The sequence below is a fragment of the Coturnix japonica genome, chromosome Z (assembly GCF_001577835.2).
Source record: "Coturnix japonica isolate 7356 chromosome Z, Coturnix japonica 2.1, whole genome shotgun sequence".
Lineage (NCBI taxonomy): Eukaryota > Metazoa > Chordata > Aves > Galliformes > Phasianidae > Coturnix > Coturnix japonica.
The window spans coordinates 10,508,704-10,523,085 of NC_029547.1; the positions used below are offsets into that span (position 1 = coordinate 10,508,704).

The 14,382-nt window shown below is 36.0% G+C and overlaps 1 protein-coding gene across 5 annotated transcripts in view; it reads right to left on the reverse strand.

Annotated features, from left to right (window-relative positions):
* Positions 1–14,382, reverse strand: part of CPLANE1 (ciliogenesis and planar polarity effector 1) — a 56,735-nt gene that overhangs the window by 33,521 nt on the left and 8,832 nt on the right. For all 5 annotated transcript variants that reach the window (XM_015848461.2, XM_032441243.1, XM_015848462.2 and 2 more), the window contains 14 exons: positions 13,529–14,286; positions 11,240–11,424; positions 10,594–10,674; positions 9,583–9,747; positions 8,749–8,922; positions 7,551–7,779; positions 7,188–7,327; positions 4,722–4,939; positions 4,214–4,378; positions 3,201–3,342; positions 2,643–2,752; positions 1,673–1,834; positions 1,414–1,522; positions 408–714 (listed from right to left, as the gene is read on the reverse strand). In XM_015848461.2, the coding sequence (XP_015703947.1) occupies positions 408–714; positions 1,414–1,522; positions 1,673–1,834; positions 2,643–2,752; positions 3,201–3,342; positions 4,214–4,378; positions 4,722–4,939; positions 7,188–7,327; positions 7,551–7,779; positions 8,749–8,922; positions 9,583–9,747; positions 10,594–10,674; positions 11,240–11,424; positions 13,529–14,286 (2,945 nt within the window). The remainder of the gene's footprint in view (positions 1–407; positions 715–1,413; positions 1,523–1,672; positions 1,835–2,642; positions 2,753–3,200; positions 3,343–4,213; positions 4,379–4,721; positions 4,940–7,187; positions 7,328–7,550; positions 7,780–8,748; positions 8,923–9,582; positions 9,748–10,593; positions 10,675–11,239; positions 11,425–13,528; positions 14,287–14,382) is intronic.

Sequence of the window (14,382 nt, forward strand, 5' to 3'; positions counted from 1 at the left end):
ACCAAGATCAACAATAAGATTTACATGAAAAATGAGTAAATGGAGCAATACTTCCTCTTCTTCCTCATTTGTTAAAAATAGTAGAATAACAAAAAGAAACTTACATTAATACGATGTTAAGGTGGCAAATTAAAAATCAAACATAAAATCCATATCTCTTACAAAGACAGGATCTCAGAAACATCATATATGCACTTGGACATAGCTAAAAATAATTTACATATAACAGTATTAGTCATGTTGCTTGACATAATATCATCAGTTCTGAGATCTGATGAAATTCATCATTGTTCATTTGATAAATTACTCAAAGTAACAGTTATTGTATTTGATGAAAAGCTCACTTGAACAGTAAGACAACTGTATTTTTTCTTAAGTAAGATTTTTCTGCTGCCACTTTTTCATACCTTTGAGGTAAAGGTGTATGAAATCTTGTTTCTTCATCAAGCAAAGCATCAGAAAGTGTATCTACTGTTTCAGCCTCACTATGCAACTGAGGATTGCCAAGTTCAGTAAGTGTGCTTCTGCTTATACTAGTGCCTAGTGAGTCTCTGTCATAATAGTGTTGCTCCTGATAATCTGCTCCTTCTTCTGCTGGCTCCCAAACATTAATTTCTATAGGGCCTATATTCCTTATTACAAGTCTCAAGTTCTTCATTCTAGCTTTTTCCAGAGCCTGTATGACAACAGACATCATTTTGTCACTTTCAGGACCTGCTCAAAGAAAGAAAAGAGATTTAAAATGCAAATTTCTCGATTTTGACTTACTGTTTCAGGTTGAGATATAAACAAACTTCACCAGTAACTGTAGCCATTTAAAAATCTGACAGCAAATATGACAAAATGAGTAAAACCATTTACTGAGATGTCATGATATGCTGATATTGGCAAAGACATTATAAATAAAGAATCTGCCACAAAATCCTCTTAAATTTGTCTAAATAAAAATTATAACTGTTTTACTTGAGGCATAAAAGAAGAGTCACACAGTTGCAGTGGTTGGGGGTTGGGTGGGACCTCTGGAGATAATCTAGCCCAACCAGCAGCTAAAGCAGGTATACTAGAGTAGATTTCACTGGAAAGCATCCAGGCGGGTTCTTCAGAGATGGAGATTCCACCACCTCTCTTGGCAACTTACTCAGGCATTCTGTCAGCCTCAAAGTAAGTTGTTCCTCATGTTCAGACAAAAATTCCTGTGTTCCAGTTTGTGCCCACTGACTTTGTTTTGTTGCTGGTCAACAACAGAAGGAGCCTGACCCCTTCCTCTAGACAGCCACACTTTTAGATATTTATGAGCACTAATAATACCTTCTTATCAGTCAGTCACAGTCCTCTGAGATTATAATAACTGGTTAATGACCAAGATAAAAAAGAATGCTCATTTAGTATTTCTTATAGAAGGATGCACATTACCTTGAACAGTACAGTGTCTGAGTCGTTGCTGAAGACTATGATATTTATCTCTTAGTGGAACTCGTACATCTTCAGGATTAGGAAAAGCTTTAACAAAAATTTCTGCCACCTGTACAAAACAAAGTTTCTTTTGAAGTATTTCACAGAGAATTTCCAACAGAACTTACACCATCAGAAAGTCTAACCAGTAGCATTTACAAGAAAAAAAAACATCTGTGATAATATCTACTGCTTCTGTTCTAGCTTTAATTTCCTTTACCTTTCTGATTGGAGGCAGTTCTCCAAGCAGGCTCAGAATTATATCTTGAACTAATTCTTCAACATTCATGAACCTGCAGAAAGGAAGCATTCTGCAAGCCCATTCTGCAGCATTCAGACAATGCTCAACTGTGGAGGCATCACATTCATTCTTCTTAAGATCCTAAAAAACACTTGCTATAACAACATAAATTTAAACAAACAACATATTTCATCTAAGTTACTGAAAGATTGCAAACCAGCAATTCTTTCCTGGATAATATATAATCAACTAATGTAACATTCTGAGAGGAAGAGGAAAAGTAGGAAGCAGACTGAAGTCACAAAGGACCATAATTTATATTATAAAACAAAAGACATTCTATAAAACCAATTCAGTTTATATCCTGCTGAAGAGCATGTTTCAGTCCCTTCAGAGTAACACCTAAAAATTTGGTTAAATCATCTGTAGTTGATTAAACACACTGGATTACAATAATTACTAAATCATTTCACTTAAGGTGATAGTGACTTCTTTATTGCGAGCAAGAGATTTAAGCAAGTTTTCATATTTTTCATTATTCTTTTGAACACTAAGGCCTGACCTCTATCATAAAACTTGCTTTATGCACAGTAAAACTGTATGTTAAATACAAATTGATCAGGAAGTACTCAAAACAACTAAGGCAGAAAAATAAATATATCAAATACTTTAACTAGCCAGCAAGCATACAAACTACTGTACTTCAGGCAGTATTTGTCTTTGTTACTTGAGCTGAATACCAAGCAAAAATCAATCAGAAAAAAGCAGTAGGAAGTTTTAGTGCACACGTACAACAGTATTCTGCAGCAAGTACTTACTGCACACTTAACATCACATTAATTTTGTCCTTTGCAAGTAAGAGTCCTCACAGAAATATACAGCAAATGTGATTATTCTCATAGTTGTATGCAATTGAAGTGTATCTCTACTACATTAGTAATGTAATCACCTTGTGGATGTTTGCATTTTCCCTTGCAGCTTGGTACCGCCTACAACTGTCAGATAATCTTTCACGAACATGCAGCATCCAGCACAATGCACACAGCTCTCGGAACCAACCTATGAGAAGAACATGCAATGTGGTAAGACACTATTGAAATAAACAAAATAACACAGCTTAAGATTTTCAGCTAGAAGAAAGGAATTTGTTTTACCTCTTTTAGCTCTTGTTTTGTTTTGTTTTGCTTTCATGTTCATCAGGTTTGTATTATAAAATCATAGACTGGTTTATTATGTAAGGGACCTCAAAGATCATCTAGTTTCAGTTGTTGCAGGCCAGACTGCCATTCACTACATCAGGTACTACATCCTCCAGGGATGGAGGATGACACAATCTAGCACAGGAACTTTGGGATTTCGTGTCTTGATAACTAACATAATTCAGAGCTAGAAAGAGCATTTTCTTCTACACGCAATGCAGTGTAATTCTGATTTGAGATTCTGTGCACCTATGGAACCTATGTGTTTTTTCTCACCTATAAATCACTCTATTTTATTCCATACAGACCTAAAATTTTACAGGAAATATCATCAAGCTGATGGTCTCCAGAAGATGTAGATTCAGAACAGAAAGTAGTACGAAAATTGCAGTAACGAAGCAAAGTGTCTGGGAATGGGCTCAGTGAAGGAAGAGATCCTTTCATTCGAATCTATAGACAGAAGGTAAACAATCAATTATTTTGATATGATTTGCTAATTTTTGTGTCAACAAATGTTCTTTATACGTCAAAATGGAAATAAAAACAAGTTAAAAATTTTAATACATCACTTCTAAATGCCAGCCTCTCAGTTATTAGCAAAATACTACCAAGATCAGTAGAATTCCTTTAAGCTAGCTTTCCTTTTCCTTCAAATCAGTATTTTGAAAATTCATTTAAATCATCATGTTTAGCATAAGCTACAGCAAACAAAATCCTTTCCATTGCATGGTACATTGAAACATAAGAGCAAATACATATCCCTCCTGTTTCAGTTGCTGCTTCTGACCATTTTCCACTGCTAGCACTAAGCCTCTGCGTAACCATTAAATGAATAAAAAGAAAGCAGTATTTATTTGTCTATTCTCAATGTAGCTCTCTACTACATCTACTGAGAGGTTGAAGGAAGATTTAGACACATACACCCTTCTCTACTAAGTCAACCAGTAATTCACAATAATAAAAAAAGTCCTGAGCTGATACACCAAAAACTTATCAATATATTCCAAGCTTGGTTCTATGCATACAAAATACACTTGAGTAGAGCAAGACATTCCGAGCTCTGTGCTCTGTGAAGCAAGGTCATTTCACCTGAAGTTCTCTGTTGAATAATCAACCCTAAATTGATCTGAAACAGAATTTCAAGAAGCTGCTGCTCCTAATCAGAATTTGCTTGTTTCTTTCAAATGTAAATATAGATAATTTTGTACTTTACCAAGGAAGTACAGAAAGGAGTCAATTCTATGAAATATCAAGTAGATCAAGTAATATCTATTATGGATAATCAAATTATGAAGATAAACTCTACAAATTAAATGCTTACTTTTTGCATAACTTTTCTTCCCCGCTTCAGCTGTGAAATATACCACTGTGCTGCAGGACAGGAACAAGAAGAGGCCCGGAAGAGCAAGATAATTCGCTGAAGAACTCCTGACACTTTCTGTCGATTTTCTCTCTCAGTTTTTAAAATAAAATCATTACAGTCCTCCTGAAAAATAGAAAATCCAAGCCAAAAATTATAAAGAACATTTAATCAGAAATAATTATAAGTAACTCCATCTAAATACCATTTTTGCTCCTAAGAGTAAATCCCTTGCATTCCTCTTAAAAGCACAGATTCTTTAGGGGGAGAAAACAAAAACAACCAAAAACCAACCAATGAAAACCAAACCAAAACAAAAACCCACAAGAAAGGTACATGAACTTTCTTATCACTACTTCAGCAAATGAAAAACATCAGACAGAAAAATAAGCTGAAATGAACAAAAATACAGGTGATTATTTCATAAATACATTCAAACATGGAACAACTAAATTTCTGGCACACTCACTTCACTGAGAGAAGCTGGCTGAGGACAGTATAATGGTGGTGCTGGTAGATAAAGCCCATCTGGAATTAGACCACAAAATTTTCTACTAAGATCCTTTACAGAATCTATCAAAAGCTGAAATGTCTCTGAGAGAATATCAGCATCTGCCATAACAGCAGCTTTCAGTAGCTCCTGTACTGAACTATAAAGGACATCTGCATCCTCTTCTTCAATTGGATCTATAAAATATTAATCACAGAAATAAATTAATCGACTCATTAAATGTCATTTATTCCAAAATTACATAGCCCTATTTTCAGAATTCATTTATTACAGTGTATACATCACACCTACTTGTATAAGATTTTAATCAATAGTCAACTTTACTTTTTGCCAAGTTAAGGGAGAAGCTACTGCCTTTCAATATGCAGAAGTCAACTTTTCAGCCATGCATTTGCCTAGGATAAATTCTAATAGTTTGTTCACATAAAGAAGATAAAGACTGTACACCTTATTATTAACAATCATAGCAGAGACTTAAAGAAGGTTTTCAAAACACATACAAAAGAGATAATGACAATAATTTTCTGTAAAGTTTATCTAGCTAAATGGAGGAATTTTAGCAGTGAAGTGTTATAATTAGACAATATTTTTATGTGATAAAAACCTCATTTGCCATGCATGCAATGGAGCAGAGTGACCAAGAGTAGGTGGGAGAACCTGAATAATACCCAGACCAGTCTACTCATAGGACTGTCAAAGGAAGAAAAAAAAATCAACCTGTGAAAGTCTTGTCTCTGTGTGTTCCTAGAGAACTGAATGCTCACTATGCAATAAAAAACTTAATTACAGTGAGAGAAACACACATCAAAATACACAAGGAATGAAATCCATCAAGATGAGCCAATAGGAGTGGCACTCTTGAGTATCTTTTGAACAGTCATCTCGTACAAGAGGGAAAGGTCATGCTATAGAATGCAGAGAAGAACTCTTTGGGATTGTCCAGGCCTCATTAGAGGATCTTTATGAAAGACAGTGAAGGCAAGGCACTGCGTTGTGCTAGCCTTACCACTTCTGGGACCTGTCAGCATATGCATATTTTCCCGAGGGAGAGACACTACCCTGTTTGTCAGCACATAGGAGTTCAAGAACCAGTAACAGCAGTAGGACTATTGCCCACTGTGCCAGCAACAGGAACAAATGAGCCTGTGTGAGTATCAAGTCATGCTGACAAGGAGGCAGAATGCTCTAAGAGATTGGAGTGAGTGTATCTCACTTTCATGTGACCAAGAGTGAAGGAATTGGCAGCTAATACAGGTACCAGGGAGGACAACTGCTGGAGAGACCAACTGGGAGACCTACTTGTTTCTGTGGTAATAAGGGCAAGACAAGGTGACTAGATACTGGAAAGACAAAGTGGTCCTGACCAGCAGCCAGAGAAGTGGGGAGTGTGCCAGTGCACATGTGACTCTAAGCATGAGACCACAGGAGAAACTGGCTACTGTAAGGATCAGGTGAAGCCTCAAGAGCTGTCTGAGCATCTCTAGTGACTAAGCACATGGGAAGACAGCAGACCATACACCTAGTTACTGGATGGACTGTAAATCCATGGCCAACTTCCAGTAAGGTGGTGAATGAGTATGTATTAGAAACTAGTGTGGGGACTGGGTTTTAGGGACACAGCCATGCAGGAGTCAGTAACACCACAGACTAGTAATCCAGGGTCTAGCTAGTAGGTTCAAAGCTAGCTACTGGAGGTATCCACACTGTACATACACTTTTAAATATATGGACCTTCATCCTAAGCAGCAAGAGGCAGAAACAGGATTAAGTGTTGACATGCACTGCATTTGCCTAAACAGTGCCTATATGCAGTTACCAGGCATGGCAAGCCATACATAGAGTTTATGTTTACTTGTTTGTGCATGTGCCTCATGGGCATAAACTTTCAGCCTTGCTAGTTGTTAGGTCTAATGGAGTTAGTGAGGCCTTACCTCTGAGATGTGATGAGATCTGGACCCTTGTACTTTAAAATGCTGAAAATAAATCATTCTAATCTAATTTTGCTGACACTTGCATTTGCTTTGCACTCTTTGTTTTAAGGAAGCATTAGTTTTCTTCCAAGCTTAAGTAAATCCAAAATACAGTCAAATAAGTTTTGGCTAATATATGTGAAGAACAAGAGATTACATGGATTTACAGGGATGACAAAGGATGACATATGAAAAACTTTTGCATGTAAGTTATGAATGTATTGTCTTCCTTGAACCATGGACAAAATTGCCCATGGGCTCAACTTTAAAAATGATAAGTCAAACCCAAACACATACAAAATTACAGTATTTGTATATATTATAATATCAACATACACAGAGAAAGTAATTTCTTTTCAAGACCACATGTAATATGCAGTGTGAATGTGAACGGCATAGAATAAGCAGTGAAGTGACATGAAAAATAATCATGAATTCTCATAACATTAGGTACCTGTAAACTGCTTGTATTTAATATGTTCTTCAGTTGTTGTTTCAGAAGTAGCTGGTTGCCCTAGCAAAGACTGTAGTTTTTCCTGAAAAGTCTGCACTGGTGATAAGCTTAATGGCAGATGATGCTCTGTGATTTTCAGTCTGAAAGCACAGTAAGTAACAGCTCTTTAAAAACAAAAACTACAGATAGTCTTCAAAAAGAAAATGTAATTCAAAGTAGCTAATTGTAACATGTTAGGTCCCACAGATACAAGGAATCTGAGAACAGAAATTTTTGAGAAAAAAGGATATGTTGTTAAAATAAGTTAATACAAATAGAGCTCAGTAACAAAATATATTATACCAATTCCAAGCTCTATTTTACCTTGTGAATTCATCAGAGTTCTGACAGTATAGAGTGTAGGCCACACCAATTGAGACTGAGAGTTTCCAGTCACCAAGTCTGTGTGTTAACCAAACAGCTTCTGGAATAAGTCCCCCAACAAAGAACAAGTCAAGAGCATATACTACTGTCCACACAGATGAAAGGTTCTGATCTCTGACAGCTCTTGTAACCAGATGGTGTTGCAGTGGAATAATACGAGGAGATGTATCTAAGACACAGAAAAACACATTAAGTTTATATTGACCTCAGTGCTGTAAGATGAATGAGAAGAACTCATACATTCATATTGTTTTTTGATTCTTACTGAGCTCTCTATTAGAGACACGAAAGGGTCTATCTGCAGCTGGCAGATGCAGATCATGCTGTGATATAAGACTGAGATCAGTATTTTCCTGCTTAGTAATGTGGTGCGTGCAATAATATAACATAATATAACATTTATTTTCAAAGACTGTGAAGGCATACATACCACTTCCTGTTGCAGTATATAAACATTAAAATTGTCAATACATTAAAAAACGTCTCAGAAAATCTAAGCAATCTAAGATGATTAGGGGACTATTGCATTTCTCCTATGAGGAAAAGTTGTGAGTGTTCAGATTGTATAGCCTAGAAAAGGCTCAGGGCGGATCTTATTGAATGTGGCACAGCAGTTTACCCTGCAGTTCATGCAGGAGGGCTTGCAGGAAGGCGGCCCACTTTCTCTTTTCTGGGAGTAATACTGTATTAAACAGTTTGCACTGCAGTTTGCACAGGCAAGGCACTTGATCTCAGCCAGAGCAGCAGTGAACGGTGGTGAGCACTCGCCTGACAGCTGAAACTATGGGGTCAGACTCTTTTCAGTGGAGATGTAAAAAAGTAATTAAACTATGGTTTACATAACTCAATTTTCCCCAGACTACTAACTTTATTAGCAAAATATTTTCGAGAATGAAGAACAATAAAATGTTAGAAGAAAAACAAAATGAAGAACAATAAAAAATGTTAATTTCACAGAGAGACATTGACACTGCTTAACCGAAATATCTGGAATAAATAAGTTACTCTATCTTTACAGTTAATAATACTGAAATCATAAATCAACAACAACAACAAAAAAAAAACCCCAAAAAACAGACAACATGAAAAAGACGTACAAGTGAAATGCAGCAAATTAAATTGCTTTTAAAGAAAATACCTGGTTTGATGTGAAGTGGATGCAGGATATCAACATTGTGTGGGGGAAAGATATAGAGTAGCTGATTTGTGAAATAAGCAGCCATGAATCGAGCCATGGATCGAATCACAGCCATAGCAGTTTCAGTATGAACATCTGTTAACATCCACAGTTCATGCTGAGAATACTTAGTGTCTAAAAACAAGTAAAACAGATGTCAAAACATGAAAGAAAATTGTTTAAATTTGAACAATAAAATTGTTTTAACTTAAAAAAATATTATTAACAAAAATTATAGTATTATTTAAGTCATTGATAAGTTTTCAGGACTTGACAGCTACACCTTTTTCACAAATTACCTGTTATACTAAAAGACTTATACTGACTTTATAATGACTAGAAATGGACCTCTAATATCCATGTTCAGACCAGAGCTGAATCAAAAACTTCAAATTTGGGTACTCAGATGCCACATAATGACTTTATTATGACTTCAGATTGCTGACTAATCTTAAATCAACTATTTTTGCATACTATATCTTAAAAAAAAAGTCAGATCAATACAAAAAGAAATTGCACCATGTCCCATTACTTTTCTTATGCAAAGTATTTTCTTCAGACTATTTTAACAGGACTCACTTTCACTATGAAGTGAAAGATGTTTGACTGTTTACTCCAACAAGGACATCTGAAAATCTGAAAAATATCTTTAAGTAACTTAAAACACAAATCAGGCTTCAGACCAAGGAAAAAAAAAAAAAGGCGTTATAATGTCTGTGTGGGTATATAAATTAAACATAAGGTTATCCAAACAGTATGAACATGCATAACCAGTTTTATGTAATATAAACATACCTGAAAAATCTTCCATCTGACTTACTGAGAGCTGTGATCGCCTTAGAATCTCTCCTACCAGATGATCACAGAGTCCTTGAGCCTCACATAAGTTATAATGATATAGGTGGCAAAATAATAAAGCAAGGTAATATCTACTCTGAAGAAAACATGCTCTTTTTCCTCCTGCATTAAAACACAAATGAATAAGTAATAGACCAGTTACAAAAGGAAACAGTACCCCCCCAAAAAAAAGTCAGCAGGTCTTAAACTAAGTATTCCTCCTCTTCCAGAAATATACCTACACAAATAGAGTAGAAATGAGGAGCAGTTGTTCTATGATACACAATCTTCCTTCAAATTACAAGCTACTAGTAAGTTAATTATAACCCATACTGATTTCATTTCTAGAGATCTGGCAGTCTTCTAAAAAATACAGTATATAATTGTGAAGAAACAAAGACAGGACAGCTCAAGAAAACCTATCCTTTAACGAAGGGCTGCCTAAAACACAAAGAGATTGCTTTGAGATTCACAAGGCTTTCAGTATCCTCACTTCTTTCTGCACAATATACTCTTTACATTAATTAACTAAAAAAACAAATCTTATGACGCCTGGGAAGAAGTTCCAGAACATCTGCTTCAAAACGCCTCCTAAATTCCTATCATAAATTTTAATTTGCCTTGTTTATCCTTAACTACTACTAAATTTGATTTTACAGTCACTGTCATTGACTCTGTCCATCAGTTTTTCATTGTTACTCAGTTGCTCAGAGGAACATATTTAGAATTCTCCTGTACTGAATACTCTACAGGCATAGGAAAACTGCTATCAGTGTGGAAATGCAAAGACTTTTCTCAACATAACTTTTGTCTGGTTCCTATTCAAACTCTGACATAAATTGAAATGTGTATCCCTTGTCTGTTTTGCATCCCTTTTTAGAAAGGGCAGCAGAGTATCAAGATTAACTGTACACAGTGACAACACACACTCTCCCCTCCCATCACCAGCAAAAAGATTTCACTCCTTACCCTTTGCCTTGATTTCACAAAGACATCTTTTCCAAACATCCACAGATTCTCCATATGAGCCTAAAAGGAATTTCTCCTCACCTATGAAAATCAAACATATAATAAATAAAAATTCTATACAGGTACCGTTGTACATCTGTAAAATACACACACTTCAGAATTACAGGTTTAAGAAAAGTAAAATAATACAATTATTTATTATTATTTATTGTCAGTGGTAAATAATTCTAGTATATCTAAGGAAAGATGACTCGTGGATGTGCCTTTCACCTCCACACACCTCTCCTTCTTTATTGCTATGTTGCTATTAAATGAAAAAAAATCGATTTGGGTAATGATCACTCCTAAAAGGTTTTTTTGCATAGTTATACACAACGAGATTATAATTAGCATACATAGTTGGAAATGTCAGTTTTCAAGTTCCACAGTAGTTTATTACTGGGGGAAAAACATTTTCTATGTATTCAGATTTCTTATGATGTATAGTCAGGTTGTTGCTTTTTTTTTTTTTTTTCCCACTGTAAAAAAAAAAAAAAAAAAAAAGTTGTAAAATTATTTCATGTTTAACCTTTTCTTGTGTATACTTTTTTACTGTATAGCTAATTGTTCAGCTACTAACTGTTGTAGTTCTTTTCAAAGTACTAACCAGCTATAGAATTAATCTTGTAGTGTTGTTCTAATATCACTCCTGAAGACTGAAGAATTGCTTGTACATGGCTCAAGAGCAATGAGACAATGGTCTCTTCTTCTGAACTCTTGTATGCTTTTTTGTTCAGCAGGATCCAGTAGCAAACCACTCTTTTATACAAGAACCGCCATAGGACAATCAACCTGTATCTCAAGAAGCAAAACATTAAAAAAAAAAAAAAGAAAGAAAAGAAACAAGAAAAACTGGAAGTCAACTTTTTTTTTTTTTTTAGTCTTTTGCATTATAAATTTAAAAAACAATCAAACAAAAAAACCCAACCAAACAAAAACAAACAAACAAAAAAGCCCCACACCAGTTTGTCTGACTACCAGCAGAAAAAAGAAATATTTTTGCCTTACATTTTGCTTTCTGACTAATAAGCATTGGTTTGTCTTTGCAAACTCAGAAGAATTAGAAACCTTCAAGCACGAAAGCACGAGCTTCAAAGTGATTCCCTGGCTGTTTATGTAACAGGGATATGAAATAACAGGGATATGAAATAACACGCATAAACATCTAAACAGAACATCAGTACTTTTATAAAGAACAGTGAAATATATGATGCAAGCATAACTAATAAAGCAAGGCCAGAACAGCTGCCTGCAGAGCTTGTGTTTAGGGCTATCAATTCCCTACAGCCCAACAGAGTACTATCCAATGTACTAGCTCAGATATATAATAAGCCTATCAATAGCAGCAGATATCCATTCCTACGGGCCTGAGAAAGATTACACACGATCATACTACATCTGCAGTTTGTTCTCTTGCACTTCTGCTTCCGATATTTTCTGACACAGAGCCAGCTATTTTAATAGATACACTAATCTTTACTTGCAACTCAATTTACCAAAAACATGGATTATTGTGGCACACATAATTGAAAGCGGTCTATCAAATTTACAGTCACATTAATTTTATATTTTAAGCTTAGTAAAGAATACTTTCCACTACAGGAAGATGAAATTCATGATACAATACATCTCGTTTAGAAATGAACAGTCTACTCAAGTGATAAACATGCTTTAATTAATTAGATATCAGACAATAACAATACTGTCTGGAAACTGTTAGGCTAGGATCAGAACCAGTGATTGAGCACCTGGTAAAGAGGGGCCAGCCAGGGGAGCACAGGTGCAAGCAATTCAACCAGGGTCCATCCCTCCCTAAACTCATTTAAGGGTTAGTGGCTAAGAGGGAAACATATTGGAGATCACCTCCTTCTGGGAATTTTCCAGCAAGCCCTTATCTTTGGAATGGGGTAAGATAACATATTCCTTTATTGTTACTGGCTTGTGACTACAACATTTCTTGAGTTGTCCTAAAACTGATTACACACCATTATTTCATACAATATCGATATATTTTCCAAACAGTGAAATGCTCCAGAACATCTGTACTACTCCTATAACCAAGTACAAAGTTTGCTAACTAAACAGTTTGCTAACAGACTTCTGGTTTCACTGAGTTCAGAACTTCTGCTTGGGAGGGAGAGGACTGCGGGTAAAAGACAGTAAAAATATCTTACATTATGAAACCTGCTTTGAGCTGTTACCTCACAAATTATCCTTGAACTGACTGACAGTAATGAATTACTGTAACTAAATCATATTCAGCCATAGGTCTGAGCCCTCAGCTGCATGCATTTAAACATTACACCCCAAGCACAAGAAAGATGCAGAGCTCTTGAACAAGTCCAGAGGAGGGTCACTAAGATGATCAGAGGGCTGGAGCACCTCTCCTGTGAAGAAAGGTTGAGGGAATTGGGCTTGTTGAGCTTGGACAAGAGAAGGCTCCAGGGAGACCTCATTGTGGCCTTCCATCACTTAAAGGGAGCCCATAAACGGGAATGACTGTTTATGAGTGTGGATAGTGATAGGACAAGGAGGAATGGTTTTAAACTGAGTCAGGGGAGGTTTAGGTTAGATATTAGGAGGAAGTTTTTCCACACAGAGGGTGGTGATGCACTGGAACAAGTTGCCTAGAGAGGTCATGGATGCCTCACTCCTGGAGGCATTCAAGGCCAGGCTGGATGTGCCTCTGGGCAGCCTGGTCTGGTGGTTGGTGAACTTGAACGTGGCAGAAGGGTTGAAACGAGATGATCTTTGAGGTCCTTTTCAACCCAGGCCATTATATTATCATGCTTTTTCACAGAGCATATCACAGAAGAAACAAAAGAACATTGTAATTACAATATAACTGAAAAATACAGTTGTCTTAACATCTTTTCCATGCAAAGTTTATTCATACCTTTTTTCTGTTTTTTCATCACAGTTCAGTGCTTGAGGAGGCTTTCTAAGCAGAGATTTCAGTGAGCTGAATTCCTGAGTTGCACTCTCATCCAGAAATAGCAATATAGGTACAATGAATGAATCAAGCTCCACGAGACTATTAACACCAGGAACAAACAAGTTCTCATACTGTGGTATGCAAGTGCTACTTAGAGTATGAGAAACCATCTTCAAAAGACAGAAGCATGCCAAAAGATTTTTTGAGAACAACTGATCTTGCTTCTGGACAAGCATAAGTTTCAGTGTTTGTAATGTCAGCTTTGCCACATGCCCAGTCATACCAGCTCTTGAATGCCAGTGCAAGACACTTAAACACAGTTTAAAGTATCTTAAAACACAATGAATCCAGTGAGAATTCTTCACAGATTTATTTAAAAATGCATCCTGGTATAGTGAAGAACATTCTACAAACTGAAGAATGTTGAAAAAATGGGAAATGCAGCTTACTGTGTAATTCAGGAAAGTATCTCTTTCTTCAATATTTTTTGAAATCCCTATCTGCCATGCAGTAAGAAGACTTCTCTGAACAGAATTCAGCTCCACTGATAACTTGTCTTTCTCTTCAGTATCGTCTTCTGCATGAATAGTATCAAACATTGATGCGAATTCTATGTGACCTTGATCAGCTTTACCAACAGAAGAAAGGACTCTTTGGCTAAAGATGCTAGAAGAGCTATTGGGAAACAGTTTTTCATCATCAGATTCATTTTCATAATCCTAAGACAGGGAAGGAAAAAAAAAAAATCCTTAAAACCAGTTTAATTCAAGTCTGCTACCTGAGCAGAATCTGCAAAGAATCGCCACGTAGTGAGT